The sequence below is a fragment of the Xiphophorus couchianus genome, chromosome 1 (genome assembly GCF_001444195.1).
Source record: "Xiphophorus couchianus chromosome 1, X_couchianus-1.0, whole genome shotgun sequence".
Lineage (NCBI taxonomy): Eukaryota > Metazoa > Chordata > Actinopteri > Cyprinodontiformes > Poeciliidae > Xiphophorus > Xiphophorus couchianus.
Genome location: NC_040228.1, coordinates 2,234,746 through 2,251,723, shown reverse-complemented (window position 1 = coordinate 2,251,723; position 16,978 = coordinate 2,234,746). Strand labels below are relative to the sequence as shown.

Genomic DNA, 16,978 nt, shown 5'->3' with positions numbered 1-16,978 from the left:
GAAAAGAAAGATTATTGTTGTGTGATCATACAAAAAATAAAAACAAAAATAACTTAGTTTAAACAATATGAAAACAAAAAAGTTGCATTTTTATGTCACCAGATCGTTCCATCAAAAAAGAGTTTGTTTATTTCACAAAGAGTGAAACAGGCCCCATTTCAAAGAGAAAAATTGTGAAGTCAAATTTCTTTTATGACTTAAAAGATGCAAACGTAAAGCTATGTCTGAAAGGTTCGATGTATACAGAATTTTTATAACACCTGAAGGTAACAGTTACTTGATTGTGTTATAAACTGGAACAGACATAATACTGCCAATGTTGAGCAATCAGATCTTAACTGTGGACTCAACATCTTAATGTATGCATATAAGAAGGTAAAGTGGTGAAGTCATTAAGTTGCCAAAGAAAGACAATAAAATCTTTTCGAGATTAAAATAATATTTTTTCCCCAACAGCTTCCTAGACAATTGACTAATTTGAGTCTTGCATTCAGGAAAACTACTGCATGTTTTCCTAACATGCTGTGCAGCTCTATCCAGAATCTGCTTCTACACAGGAGGAAAAGTTGTCAGTAAGAACAAAACTAACAGCAACGGCTTTTAAAGACACATAATCAGGAAGAAGTTTCAAAAGTTTCCCACCGACAGGAGTGAAAGTTAGCAATGTGCCTCCGGGGCCAATCAAGATGAAAGTCCCGGCTGTGCGGGGTAAAACACGCAGCAATGAATCAAGTTATTCTCACACAACAAACACACACATACACACATTCTCCCTGATCAACTGTAGTAGTGTTTTTCTTTTTTTTTCACTTCTTGTTATCTGACATGATAAGCAGCTATAGCTTCAAAATGCCTTTACAGCAGAAGCCTTAGAAGTGCAGGATACCAATACTCTTTCAGCTTCTCATCACTCTCCTCTTATTTTCTCTTTGAGTTTACGGGAATTTTAATCTGCTGCAGTTGGGAACAAACTTCATTTATCTGCAGATGAAGAATAAAGCAGCGGTTCTAACACCATTTCAGACCATGCAAGAAAAAAAGCAGCTAAAAAGACATCAGTGTTAGTAAAAGCATGTATACTGTAACTTTTTAGGCTTCCCTTGATGCTTAAAATTAATTGCTTATTGGCTGACCACAAATAACGAAAGCAGTTTTAATGGACAGGTAAAGTGAGGATTTGTCTGTGCAGCTGTTTGAGGAAGTACTTATGGATGCCGCCATCTATGGACCAACTTTAAAGTCTGTCACAAAATCCTAACACGAGGGCAGCTAATGAAAAGAAAGAACAAATAATGGCGATGGCCATTCTGTGGAGAATTGACTGTCTGTCTTGATGCGTAGTCAGAGCCATGAGTGGTGGGCTGTGTGGACGCAGCCATAATGGCAATAAAAGATGTTTCTACCTAGTTTTGATTCAGGAGGCTGAAAACAAACTCATGCCAAACATTTTATACTTGTTACAAATTTGAAAATCGTTTTATTTTCCTTTGTGACAATTTTGCTCTACTTTGCGTACAAATACCACAAAAAATCCCAAAAATATATGTTGGAGTTTGTTTTGGAAATTGATCAAATGTTCAGGTGGTGTGAATACTTTCACAAAGCATAACTCCTAATATAATCAACAAAAGGTATTTGTAGCTGAAATATTAAGCAAAAAGGAATCATTTCTGGAGCTTGAGAACGACTTCCTGGTCTCTAAATGAGAAATAAAGTTTTCATAAGCCGTTTTAGAGATTAAAAAGATTAAATATGCCAAAATATCAAATGGCAAGGCACATAATCCGGCATTCTTATTACAAAATCCCATTTGTACTCAGATAATATAGAGCACAAGCAATTTGATTTAATATCTTTATACAGTCCAAATGTAGAAACTGAAGTTATTATTGCTGCAACCATCATTGCATTTGCTTCAGTCCCAAACCTCACATACTCACTGCAATGCTAATGCAGTTAAGATCATATTCAGAATTTATCAAAAGGCAGAATAACTCTATCTGGGGTTTATTGTTTTGTTTTTCTGACTCTGCCTTCTTGTGATTCCCCAAGTTTTCCCAAAATTAGCTCTCTGGTGACAAGGTGAACTTATCTTAAAGTAACGCTGTCATTCTGAAAAGCTGTCATTTTCACAACTTTCAGAGGAAAACAGCACAGATTCTGCTGAGGAAACTTTGATTTTGTATTTTCACATCAGATATTCGCTCTGCAAGCTGTTATCAATGACATTTCCCAAGCACACACTCTGACAGCAATTATTATCGCTCGCAGTCTTTCACTTCTCAGGAATATTGTTGGAAAACACACAGGAAAATGTGTCTGAACTAAAAAAAAAAGAACCCCAAAAAGTTCCCCAAAAGTTCATTAATGTGCCACTGGAAACATTTTTATTCTTGTTGTTCCACTTCTTTGAACTTATTAAAGATTCCTCTTTTGCAAAGGAATTTCTTTGCAAAAGAGACATCATAAAAGCAAATCAACCTAAACTAGCTCACACAGATGATGAATACACCATCCATGCAGATATAGTCCTAGTCTATATCCTCCTCTGATATTCCTATTTCTACCCCTTCCAGATTTAGAGAAAAAAAATCTTACCTTCTTTGCGGCATTTATACACTGCATGTATTCTTTAACCAAGTCTGAACAGTTTAAGGTCTGGTCTTTATTGTCCTTGTAGCAGGATAAAATCTGCGCCTGCAGGCCAGGACACACAGGAGCCGTGTTACGAGACCTGCAGAAAAAAAACACAGAGACAAAAACACAGAGACGGATTTATGTTTAGAGAGACAAAGAACTACATTTTCTCTCCTGTACATAAATGTGACTGACTGCTGCAACATAAACCAGTAAAGCTGCAGGAATGAGTTGTGGACTTTATTGCCTCTCTGTCTGATATGTGCAGTTGGAAGGGGCAGACATAGCAACTCGACTGCAGTGAGACATCGTTCCTACCAACTAAAATGACTTTTCATCACCACTTTTGGATATTATTTGATAAATTACTGCCTACCCCAAGTCAATTTAGGGTTATCCAGTTTCCAAAACACTGATTTCACTGTTTAAATCTCAATCACGGTCAAGACATCTAATATTCAGAGCATCCAAAATTAGAATCCCACCTTCAAAATGTGCTGAAATTTCAAGGTTTTCTGCAAAGAGCTGTAACTGTTTTATAATCAACCGTTTACAGAAAGTGGGTAAGAGTTAAGGTCGGTTTAGCGTCTTAAATAATTATTATTTGCAAACTGATTGTACTAAAATGTGTTAAGGGTTGGTCAATATGTATCTATTCAGAGAAGTGAAATCACATAATATGGATTAATCAATTACAGATGGGTTACTTTACAGTCATTAGAATTTATTTTAAACAAGTTGAAGACTACAAACTTTTAACTGAGAAAACAACAGAGTGAATTTTGTAGTTTTCCCACAGACACTGTCTTGTCTCCTTGTGAACCCAGTGTTGTTTTCATCTTCATCTTGTCAGCTGGATTAATCATTAATCGTTACAAAAAGCGCTAAAGCCCCAGTTTCATTTTAACATACAATTTACATGTTGGAGAGGAAATGGAGCTGCAATGTAAACAGTCTTCACCCCTTCAAAATAAGAGCATGAATAAACGTCTAACTACTTAAAGAATTCTTAAAATGTGTTATCAGTGTAAATCTTTTGGAGTAAAGGTGAATACATATGTTTGCTCCACATTTGAGGTTTTTATTTATAGGAAATTGCAAGCAATGTTCCTGCTGCCTTCTGTTGGTTTGTTGAATAAAACCTAAATAAAATGCATTGTGCTTGTAAAATGTCAAAAAAAAATCATGTAGGGTAAATATTTGTACCAATATTTCTTGTAGTTTTTGGTTGTCTTAAACTGTTTTCAACTGAATTTATTTGGAAATATTCAATTAGGGAAACTTTAGTATGCTGAATGTATCCAAAGTTAGCAAAAGCGCTAAATGAAAATGCAGCATTAGCAGAACTATGCCCTCCATTAATTATAACATTAGGATTATTGTAATAACATCCCAACATTAGTCCTAACATGGCTTGATGTTAGGATTATGCCATCCTAACATTAATGTTACAAATTAATGGACACCAATCAAACCTGTGATACAAATGGTTTCTATGATCTTTTTAAAAGATATTTAGGATCTGTTATGATTCATTTTTAAATGTCTACCCACACTCAGTAAGACAAGAGTTGTTTTATATTTAAAGTTTTTAAAGCATGTTTAATCTCACTTCTTCTTCTAGTGTGACAATTCTTCAAGATTTAAAAAAGGTCTACTGAGAATTGAAGTGTTTAAATAAAAAAAAATGATAAAAGAAAGATGAAAAACAAGTTACGGCTCCACCGATGGGAACCTGCTTAACAACGAGTGGGGTGGATGGTACGTGCTTCACTGTAAATCACACAATTAGCTCTAAATCACACTTAATTGAGTGGGTAGGCTCATTCTGATCAAATACAGCAGAAAAGTGAGCTCTGAGAGATTGAATTAGCTGAGCTTAATTTGATATGTGGGCTGTATTATAATTTTTTTTCTCTGGCTGTCTATCTGTGTGAGTGTTAAGGATGACGGCTTTGCTGCCTCGACGTCTTGCTGTAATAAATTCTGACTGATTGAAGTAGAGACAAACGAGCTGCGTACGCCCACACAGGTACAGGGAGGCACGTGTACGAATGCACACACTCTACTTTAGACATCAAAAATCACACACACACTTTATGTGGCATCGTGTTAATGCTTTACTCCTCGCACACACACCTGCTCTGAGAGGAGCGTTTAACGGCACGTTTAATTGAAAGCTAAATTAAAGACTCATTTTGCTTTTGACTGTGGAGGAGAGCTGACCTCAGTCATTTCAATTACAGCGTGCCTGTATCTGCACGGACGCTAGCAACAACAGAGTTTATCTGGGTGGCGACGTTTAAAGAGGAAAAATACACGTAAATGATGAGAGAAACAGGAAAAAAAAACAAATTGAGATAAAGTGATGGAGAAGGCAAGAAGAAAGGATCCAATGGCATTCCGTTAGATAATTGTTTAAAAAGATGACAGCCTATCAGATTCACACAAATGCTTCTCCTTTATGTTGCCAGTTTAATCCTCCTTCCTTCACTCTTATTTTTTGTCTTCCCTCCAACTTGGGTCTTTTTTGCTTTTCCGACTCGCCTCCTCCTTCCTGGTCACCGCATTAACTACACAGACAGTGCGACACCAAAGCACGCCGTCTTTATCTCCTCCGCACCCCCCTTCTATTTGAGTCCGCAGAAGATAAGGAACTCTCCTTTAATTTGAAATAAATGGCCTTCATCAGGGAAGCTGAAGCCTCCTGATAGTGCTACGAGGTTTATTAAAGGCGCTTGAAGCAGAAAATTGGTTCAGCTGCAGCAAAAAAGCTAAAGCTCTGTCCACATGCTACACCAAATTGAAGGTGAGGCTTTAAATCAACAGTATTAACTGAAGCGCTTGCAGAAATAAATAATAAAAAGCGAGCTGGATGTGGCGAGGGTTTCTTTTTTCCCCTCTCAGCTGAGTGGCGTACAGAGCCGTAGCCGTTAAATGTTTTAATGCGTGAGGAAGCATTCGTTGTTTGAAGGGGAGGGAGCTCTCCACGCATCTGTAAGCAGCAAATATGACAAAACATAAACAGCGAGATTAGTTGCTTAATTAATGGCGCGGTTCTTTATATTTAATCGCCGACGGAGAAGACAGTAGTGGGTGGAACAGACGAGGCCTCAGACTTCTGGACCAAAAACTGAGAAAAACAAAAAAAAAGATGGAAACGAAATGAATGAAGACAAACTGGAGAATAGAGAAGACACAGAAACATGCAGCAAACTACAAAGTCATATGGCAAGGCTACAAGGCTGATAAGGAAGATGCTTTTATCGCCTCCGAGTCAAGCTACGGATGAAGAGTGATGCTTTTGTGTCTCCCTTAATGGCTCTGGCTAAACATATAAAGCTCTGTTTTTCCCCACGCATCATTTTATTTCTGTCCTTTCAACTACAGAGGACAGGAATCTGCACTGTGTTTTAGAGTAATTAGAAAATCTTATTAACATCTCAAAGAGTCAGACCCACACAAAAGGCAAACAGAGAAAAGACAATTTCAGACTCATTTTATGACTATGACAGGCTACGATTTTGGGCTTCTGGCTTTATATTTTATTTTCATACAGTAATCAGACTGTGGAACCTTAGTGAAATAAAAGGGTAGAAAAAGCTCAACTCATGCAACACAAAGAGTTGAGAATGTCGACAATTTGATTATTTAAACATGTTTAACTTAAATAATTGTCAATTTCTGATTTTATTGGACAATAAATTGTCCCAGAAGTTATTGCAATGAATGATATTTTTGTTTTCAGAACATTTTCAACTAATAAAATGGTGATGACATAATTCTAGAACACATTCTCAAAGATCAATAAACTGTAAATTCTAATGAACATTTAAAAGTGGAAGACATTTTAAATATCTAAAATAAATAAAACAACAAATAAAATAAACTACAGAGTTTCTGTAAACAAAATTTTCAAAAATCTATTTTGAGACCAAAGCAGCAGACAGAAGACTTTTATCCTGCAGCTTTTGGTAGAAAGAGAGAAAAGAGAAAAACAATAAATCTTGCAGATGGAAATTATTGACCTTGTTTTAATTCATTATGAGATTAATTGATTTATTGCTTGTTGCGATTGGAAAGCCCTAGTAAAGATATGGATATTCAGTTTTTATTACAATAGCACAATCTTGCACAGAGGAATCCAAGCTTTAATTTGAGTGCATTTGTTCTACGGAGAAAATAATTGTTCTGAATCAAAACAATCACTGGTGGAGCAATTACTGGTTCCTCAAACAACCCGGATTTGTCCGCCATGACTTTCTGTTTCCCTGGGGTATAAATAAGCGATGACACAGAGGCCCATTTCTTTTAGCTGCAGGTCCAGGATAATTATCTTCTCACCACACATAGTGAGCAGGAGCGTAAGAGAGACAGAAACATCTCAAAAGCTCCCTATTAGAGAGCTGTGGCAAAGAGTGGCATCCTTGGATCACCATAGCAACCAGTGGAAAATTGTGCTTTGGTCAAATGAGCAACCAACGCTAAAGTCTGGTTTGGCACGAGACAAGGCCTGAATATGTGGAAAAGCTTGTTAGATAGTCATGAATGTCTGGTAGGCTCCAGCAGAAAACTGAAAATGGGTCAGCTCTATCAGAAGGATAATATACAAAATCTATGGCATATAGAAATAACTTACCAGACATAAAGTGGACCTTTTGTCATGACCATGTCAGTTTCCTGACCTAAATCTTGTCAAACACCTGTGGGATGAGCTGAAGAGAAGAGCGGACTCAGACAGTCTACAGAGAGATTGTGCAAATAGAAACAGCTAAAGATGCATCTCTCTGTATGAGTCCAATTTGTGAAATGTTATAAGCTTTGAGTAAATGCTGCTCAGCTGGCTAACAAGAGCTGTACAAAGACTTTTTAGCAATATAATTGCCATTATTATTCTACAACACAGGATTTTTGTTTCCTAAATTAAATAGTTGTACTCCAATTAATGCTTGGATTATTCAACATGTTTTGTATAAGCAGCAGCTAAATTGGAAATACTGTAGTTTTAAGCATTTTAACTCTCCTGCAGTGTTAGAATGATGCTCAGGAGGAGAGCTGCAAATGTCACGGTGGGACAGCGGGGAAGCAGGTAGGGTTTTCCTGTCAAACCATCAGTTCCTGAAACCACACTAAAAAACCTTGTAAAAACGCACCCAGTGTGACCTCGCCGGACCGCGCACATGGTAAAAAGATCAGAGTCTAACTGACCTCATCTCTTAAAACCTCAGGAGGGTTAAAAATAGTTAAGGGTGATTCTAATCTCAGGACATAAATTTGTTAAAGTGTGATTTATTTCACACTAAATAAACAACTCAAAGGGTCCCTGCTAAGTTTAAACACCAACAGAGTCGACCATGTTAGGCAACAATAACTGGACTTATGGATAATTCAGTCTTGCGAATGCTAACTAATATTTATCAGGCTCTTAAAATGCTACAAATTTATACAACTATTGTTAAAGCCCAGTTCACCAGTCAGATAAAACAGGGATCTGTCAGTCTGTGTTTTGTGTCTGTCCTCACACACTGTATGACTGCAGCAGCCATACATCACACCTTGCTCACAGTTCCAGTTCACACCAGCCTCCTTTGCTCCTGTGGGTATGTACTGTATGTGTTACAGGGCTTGAAACAATCCACGTCTGCTCCGCTTACACTAGTATATAACACAAGTACTGCTGAGTATGTTTTTTGTGTGGGTTTGAGAGACGGTTTGACAGTTGACACCTTAACACCCAAGACTTGACATCTCCAAAGGAGTAGAGGCACTCAGGTTCTGTCTCAGGTCTTTGCTTAGATTTTGTAAAGGCACAATTTTCAGATCGTATTGACGCACAGAGGCACTTTTTATGGCTCAGACTTATTTATCCACTGTGAAATTGCAAATGAGTAAATAAAAAGCCAGTAAAAAACATTAAAAACCTACTGCTGACTGATTTATCAAGACTACTTCAAACTATTACAAAAAAGTCTCACTGCTTAGATCAGTGGTGCCCAAAGTGGGTCCTTGAGGGCCGGCATCCTGCATGTTTTCGTTCTCTTCCTGGTGGAGGTAAACCTTTTTAACAAATCAATGTTCTTCTTAGGCCTTTTAATGAGACATCATTTGGTCCAGGTGCCTTAAACCAGGGAGAGAACAAAAACATGCATGATGCCAGCCCTCCAGGACCCACTTTGGGCACCACTGGCTTAGATGAAAAGTAGAATAAAAAGAAGATTGATTTAGAATTTTAACACCATGCTGTTCCTCCTTCTCTCCCACTAATTTCAGGTGAAATTAATCCACTTGACATCTTTGAGTAAATCCATACAGATTTAGGCCAGTGTTAAAAGAGCAAGAAAACATACGCAATAGTGTTCACCAAAAGAAAAGTCACATTTTTGCTTTAGTTCTTTAAACTCTCATTGCTTAAAGTGAAACAGCACATACGTACATGCTGAACCCAGTTCATGACCCAAATCTTAAATCTAAACTTGGGAAACAGTGGTTCTCAAAGGATAAAAGCAGACTGAGTGAAAATCATGGAGATTCTGTGAGTATAAGATAATAAAAAATATGAATCTCTCCCTGGACTACAAGCAGAACCTTGGATGGGATCAGCTGGAAATGCTGCATCCTGCTGCATGGTGTGTGCAGACTGAATGAGGTAGGCTGATCTCTAATATAATAAGGATGTGCTGGTTCTGTAACATTTATATCATTTTAATAAACTTTTCATTTGTTTATCTGTGTAGGAGTTGCTTAGATTGTTTTGTTCTATGATGCCATTTCAGGAAATTAAAAAAAAGACAAACAAAAAAGTCTTCTGAAACTACCTTAAATTACACACAGTAATTATACATCACTAGCCAACCCTAGTCGGAGAAAAAATGTATATCCATGTATTCTTTAGGGAGATTTACAGATATAAAAATCTGGACTTGGGTCAACTCTCTTATTGACAAAGAGTCAGACAGAACACGGTGAGACGATCCGTTCTCCTGATGAAAAAAGAGAGACTCTTCAGCTGTACATAATATGAACTGGCATCAGCAGGTGAACACAGTTCCTCCTTAGTGCTGCTGAAAAAATACTCACATTTCAGCACTAATATACGTATATTGTAGATAGTAATGTCCTTGTTGAATTCACACACTGATAAGTACCTTCATTTAATTGTGACCAAGCCATTTTTCTTTGAAATCAAATGTCACCTGAATGTTTCACTGTGTTTAACCATTAACCTGAAAATCTTGTTCTGTATTTTTTAAGATTTGCTTTGTTGACATTGTACTTTTAATTAAAAGGGGATAACAATGAATTACAAATAATTACTTTTTATTGTTATTTTCTTTCTTCATGGTATTACTGAAGTGTGTAAATTGACTAATTACACTTTGACAACTTTAGCCTCTCGTTAAACTGGGTTAATTACCTGCTGGCTCTGACTTCAGATTGATTACTTTTAAATTCAACTTTTACAAAAGTCAAATCTCAAATTTATAGCAGATGCATTTGTTTTTGTAAATTCCAATTTGCCGAGTTTGAATAGGAAAGAATGTAACATTTTGTACTGATTTGTAAAAGCCAAGATGTGCAAACTACTAAATGGATCCACATATAAAACCATATAGCCAGGCAAACAGGCTCTGTCTTATCTACTGAGGCAGGAATTGACTTTTGACATGCTGGACGCTCAGGATTCCCGAACAGACTGCTTTACCATTACTGGTCTGATTAATCCCGGTGCTGTGGTGAAAAAGAGAAAGGGAAAGATGTTAACAAGAGGGAGCGCAGGAAAGGTGAAGTAGAAAACAGCTAGAGAGAAAGGGCTGCTTCTTATCTTCAGCTTGTAGCTTGTATGCACCTGCACCTTGACAGCTTTTCAATTGACTGAAGGTACACATCCTCTCCTCCTCTATCTTGTATCTGTACACTCCTTCAATCATCCTCTACCATCCCTCCGTATTTATCGCATCCACAGCCAGGGAAAGAGGGTCTTCTATATACTGGTGCTCAGACTTCACTTTGCCTCTTGTAAACGTATACGAGGAGGTCACAACAACGGCTGAGATGAATGAATGGGCCCGCATTTAACAAAACAAATCATGTTGTAATGATTTTTTTGTATTCTGCCCACTGACATGAGGAAAGACCAGAAAGAGTTACTGGTAATTTTCGAAAATGATGAATTGTTGAGAGCAACTTTCAAGGATCATTATTCTGCCATTAAAATTCAATTAAATATTGATTATCCAAACTGTGTGAGCATGAAAATGATCTCGTACTCCACACAACCTTACAGATGTGTACAGGCCTTTGGGTTTAAAGATTAGAAAATAATAATTTTAGACAGTTTTTTTCACAAAACAATCATTTGAGGAAAAATATAGGAAACAAAAAGTTTAAATAACCTGGTAACATAAGGTGCAGACCCTTAATTTAACACTTTAATGAAACAACAAGTGACTCAATTTCATAGTCTTTACTGTAAAGTTTAAATCCAGTCTCAGAAACCATTAAGCCTAATCCAAACCCATAGACATTGTGTCTGAGCCCGATGCAATCTGACTAACTTTCATTAGAGGCCAGAGTCCAAAGTAAACCAGATATATTTTTTTTGTTAAGATTTTACTGCTTTTGTTTTCAGGCTATAATTTGAGGAAGCAGTGTAACTTTATGGATAAATCAGTTTTGTTGTTTAATGTCTTCCCTCTCCTTTTTGCCCCTGCAGGGTGAGTCAGGTGCAAAACTTCTGGGATGTGTGACTGATAGGAGTGGAACAGGATGCAGCTGCATGTGTTTTGTGCAGTGTGCTGTGCTTGTTACAGTCTAATTAACTTCTGCACCTTAATTTCTTTAGTTCTTCAAAAGAATAAACTCTCTACTCCTCTATATAGACTACAGTATATACAAGTAGATTAACTATCTTTATACTTTATACTGTGCATTTCTGCTTAATTTTCTCTGTGCTGTTCATTTTCTGATCTTAATAAATCGGCCACAGAAGCCCAAGTTTGACCTAATCTGACCATCAAGCAAATCATTTTGGCCTCGCACAAATGTCAGGTTGGGTTTGGGTCAGGCCCGGGCCATAAGCCTAAAATCTACTTCTTAGGTAGCATCTATTACCATCCCATGTTGACTTGATAATATTTGCAAAATCCTTCTAAATTTATCAGCTTGTGGGATCTTGTGCTGTCAAAATGTATTTGTAACTTTAGCTAATTTCATCCAACGTTTTCTGAGCTCCCAGTTCCATCTGAAGAAAAACAACCCCAGAATGTGATGATGCTTCTATCACAGTTTTTTTTTACTTTGGTTATCCCTTGATGATGCTGTGTTTTAATAACGATAAGCTTGGTTGAACCACAATACATCCTCCCACAAAGTTTTAAACCACTTTAAATAGGTATGAATGTGAAGTTTCTGCAGCTTCTGAAAAGCTGCCGTCAATCTTCTCAACAGTTTTTGCCTAGTGTGACGTAACACCATAACACCTTGTCTTTTCATAAATTGTGGGGAATAAAAAAAAAAGGTTTTTTGTTTTGCTCTGTGAAAGCCACAGTTAACATACTGTAATTACGTTAATGTTTGGAGAACCTTACTAAGACAGTAGTTGTTTATTGCAGATTCATTTTTTATTGTTGGTTTTGGTTTATAGTTGAATTGTACAGAATATATAATACATTAAGCTGGGAAAAAACACAGATGATTTATCATGTATATTGGAAAGGGTGACATTAAGTTACATCTAAGACTTTTGAAAACTTTTACAGTTTATTTTTTAGTTAGTTAATTCCTTAACTCGTGAAACTCATCAACTTTTTCACCCAACAATTCAAAAGTTTGGGATCACATACAAATTCCTTTGTTTTCCCAAAGATAAACACAATTTCATGCAATACACAAACATTTCATCCAGTTTAAAAACACTGTAGAAAGATGCAATTTTTCTTCAGAGGCTTATTATCATCATCTGCTAGTCCTCTGCATCAATAGTGATGCTGCTAATCACTGATAAGCTAACTGATTATTAGAAAACCCTTCTGAAATGGTGAAGCAAAGCTGAAAACTGGTGCATTAATGAGGGAGAAGAGGGGAGCAGCATTCTGTAGGTTAGCTTAGTGTCTGAATAATCGGAAGGTGTTTGTTTGTTTACAGGCTCCAAGTGGACAACAAGACAGAATTAACTTTGTGTGGGGAAGAAGCAGTTATAAGTCTTTCTAAAGGAGGTTTCAAATATTCATAGATTTCAATTATACGCAGGCAGTTTTGGTTCCTAACTTCCATGAATACCAGGTTTTCCACTGGACTCCTTTCAGAAACCAGTCCAAACAAGGACAGAAAAATTAAATCGTTATGGAAATCTGCAATAATATTTTTAGTTCTGACTCAAAAAAAATCAGCCGTTTGTGAACATCTTAGGTTTTCTGGGAGTTGCTTCCAGAGCTGAGGAGAATAAATCACACTCAGCTCATACAGTAAACACAAGACCTCGGTAAAGATGCATTGTTAAAGATGCACTACACTGAGGGAGCTGGTAGTATATAATGTAACAAGAAAGTTTGCTTTCAATTCCATAAACAAGTAAAAAAAATAGATGCCTTATTTTAAGACTTTTCACATTTATGTTTCATGTCTGCAGAAACTGATTTGGATGGATGAAGTGACAGGCTCAGATGCTTGGCATAAAACTATAACATTTTGACTCCAAAACATGTCAAAAAACAAACAAACCCAAAAAATCCCAGAAAATTGTTACAATTCAGCATACAAGATCCCACTCAGGGAACCGTGACTTAAAATTTCCTTCAAAATATATAACTGAAGCATGTTTGTTAGATTGAATCATAAGTAGAAGGCATTCTTTAACCAGGGCTGTTGATTTAGCTTGCCGATGTTTGCGGTGTTTGCAGAGCTACTGCTGCACAATCGTATCCTTGACAGAGGCTGGGAGTCTATCTGACACAGGCTGCTATTAAGCCTTGTTCCAACACCGCTATAACAGACAGCTGGTCTAGTTAGGATGGCTCGGATGATAACCTGGCCAGTCTGACATGGGCATCTGCCCGACTCGTTTTGGCCTTATTCTAATGCTTTATGCTCTGGAGAGAAAGATTTCCTCCTGACACATTCACATGCAACATATCCTCTAGAAACACAACAGGAATGGGGCAAGTCAATTCTTTTTATTTTGTAAATCAACAGCTAGATGTACTTTGTCATCTTCACATGACAGATATTTCTTAGGGAGAGAACATTCTGCACCAGGTCTTTAAGGGATTCATGGTTGTTAAGTTAAAATGGCAGAACCACCACAAACTCAATTTCTAAAATGTGTTTTTTATTATTTTTCTACGATGTTAGTCTGACTTTCAGGTATTTGGTTCAGTCAGCAGTCGGCCACTAGGCAATCTGTACATGTAGCTTTAGAGGCACCAGGAGGAAGGAAGATGAGAAAAATATATATAACAAACAAAACAAAAAAAATGAACAATTTTTAATCAGAAAATATCAATTTTTAATAATAAAATCTCTATTTGACATCATATATCCTTTTGATTGGCTGCCAGTCGAATTTATCAAGCTGCTTTGCTCCTCAAGCTAGCAGAACATGGTCAGCTACGCTAGGTGACAATCAGTGAGGTGAGGCAGCATTTATGATAGACAAACGCAATAATTATTGAGAACACAGCATAAAAGTAGAAAAATATTGTAAAAGTTGATGTTTCTTACAGATTTTGTAGGATTGTCTGTTGGTTTGTACAGAAGGGCCCCAGCCAGAAGCTAGTGCTGTTTGGAAGGCCCTGGCATGCAAAAGTTTGGGAATCCTGCATTATTTTATTGTATTAAATGTTGAGAAAATATGTTATTTATTTTGATCCTTATATTTTAAACAACTTACAGTAATGAAAGCAAAATAGTCCTTGCATCAAAACCACATTTCCATCAAAATTAATCAGAGTAAAATTGATGAAAAATTCAGAATAAAATATGCACACCACTGCTAAAGGGCAAATTTTTCAAAACATTTCAATCTGCTTGACTAAAAGCAAAAAACTCATGATAGGAAATGTAGATAATGAAAATTAATCTGTGTAAAGATCAGTGCAGACTCAATGTCTGCATTAAGAACTTAGAATCGCTCTGGTCTAAATACTTAATAATCAGTGCAACATAACTTCTCGACTTTTAATTTTTTGAAATTATTAATACCAAAAATAAGTTGCTAGAGAGTTTGTAAGGTGGAACAAAGAAGAAATGTACAGAAAGTCAGAAAAAGAAAGGCTGGAAATGTTACTGTAGCTGTTCTGGTTATGCTCCACTGATTTTTGACATTCTGAGCACAGCGAGTTGCAAACCCTGTTCTCAACTCAGCACATAGATGAAAGCATCCCCACAAACATGCAACTCACTCAAACTTACTGTTCAAGAGAGCACAGTTTCTAGTGCAACGATTAACTAGTGAATCGCCACACAGCACAGACTTATATACCAGAACATAGAGGTAAAGCATTGGTATAGATGGTGAAAACTAATGAGACGTGTTCGGTCAATGTCATGTTTTACATATATTTTTATTGTAAACACTTGATTTAAATGGATGGGTCATACACAGGGCTCTGCAGAACCTAGTGGTAGTCTGAGCAACTATTTGATTCATGTGTTTGACCACAGATGAACATTCAGAAACATGCCAGACACCAGTTGCATAGGACCAGAACTACACACTTTAGCTTAAGGATCTGCTAGGTGACAAAACCTGCATCACAATGTTTAAGGTGCCTGGCAGACCGTTGGGCTATTATATATGTACCTGATGTGCTCTGCAGTCAAACGAGTGAAAAATGGATCATGCTCATTCAATCTGTGGTCACAGTGGGATCTGCAGAGAACGTTTGCTTACATTTCCAGGAGTAAAATAATGGACTATTTGTCTGTCCAATGTTCTGTGTTACAAGGAAAGGGCTGGTTATAGAGACAGTCCACTGTGACAACTGGAAAAGATCTGCTGTTTTTAACATAAGAGCACAATAATTTCCAATAGAAGACTGACTTTTAATCATGTAAAAACTATAAAGGACTTTGAAAAAAAAAACTAGACTTCTATGTTTCTATTAAACTTCTATTTCATATATTGCATGTCCACTGAGAAGAAGAATGTAAAATTTTCTCTGTATAGAGACAGAGGAAGTTACTTTTTGCTGTCAAATGAGTGCTTGACCATGTTGGGCTGAAAGTTCAACGTTCCAATACTAAATGCCTCCCAGTTGTCAGATAAATAGTCGAGTTATCGAGTCAGAAAAAAGGTTGGCAGTTTGGAGCAGCTTCAAGCACTCAACGTTCAGAGGTGAGTGAATGAGGTTAAGTTATGTGACTCAGATATATAGACTGCAGCTACAGGAGTTTCATACCATAGGTGCTTATTTGTGGTATATTTGTTGTCTCTGAATTGTGACATTTTTGCCCTTCAAGAAAAGTGGGATGCCATGTCTCACCAGACAATAAGTCGACCTGTGAACAGCATGAGATAGAGGCATTGACAACAACAGGAGGCCTACTCTCCACCATTGAAGGCTTTTCTTCCAGTTACATTGTTTGAACTTTCAGGAAATCCTAATTGTATGCTTCTCCTTAAATGTTGTACTTTTATTCTATAATATAATCGTAACATGACGTCTTTATGTTATCCGTAAATGTAGTGCCATAAGTTTTAAGCCAAATATTCTGAAATTTTTGTGAGTAGTGCATGTACTGGACTTTCTATTGTTAAATATTTTTTTTATTAAGAAAGATGGAAACAACTAAATAAAGAGCATTCAAAGTCACAGCAAAAAATAGAATAAAAATTTAAAAAGAAACAAATTAAAAATCATCTCTGCTCAGCAACATGGGGAGAACTTCATTAATATAAAGTGAAAAATTAACCCAAAAGCAGAAAAGCCCGCCCTCAGAGACGAGAACACTTCCTTGTAGTTTCTCTGAGGACTTCAGCTTTTTGGCTTTTTTCATTTTGAGGGCTCTTGTCGTTTAACAACAAGTCAAGGTCTGGTCTCTAATGGCAATTAAATTTGTGTGTTGTACTCTGCAGTGGCAATAATTAGGTATCTTTTTTCCGGCTGTGGCTCATTACACTTCCAGAGTGAGAAGTGAGGATGGTGAAACAGGCTATTGTTGAATTCTGTTTAATTAAAGCAACCAATTAAAACATTTATCACCCGGGTTAGTTTGCTCCAGAGACTGTAAACATTTAAGTAGGTAAGACAAAAAAAATTTTTTTTAAATAGCTGCCTCACGGTATTCATTAGTCTGTTGGGTTAATGCAATTCTGCATGCGGATGTTGGTAGAGTGTTTCCA

General features: G+C 36.8%; 1 protein-coding gene across 3 annotated transcripts in view; it reads right to left on the bottom strand.

Annotated features, from left to right (window-relative positions):
• LOC114143853 (MICOS complex subunit mic25a-like) overlaps nt 1-16,978 on the bottom strand; it is a 71,814-nt gene that overhangs the window by 21,384 nt on the left and 33,452 nt on the right. For all 3 annotated transcript variants that reach the window (XM_028016213.1, XM_028016221.1, XM_028016229.1), the window contains one exon: nt 2,599-2,734. In XM_028016213.1, the coding sequence (XP_027872014.1) occupies nt 2,599-2,734 (136 nt within the window). The remainder of the gene's footprint in view (nt 1-2,598; nt 2,735-16,978) is intronic.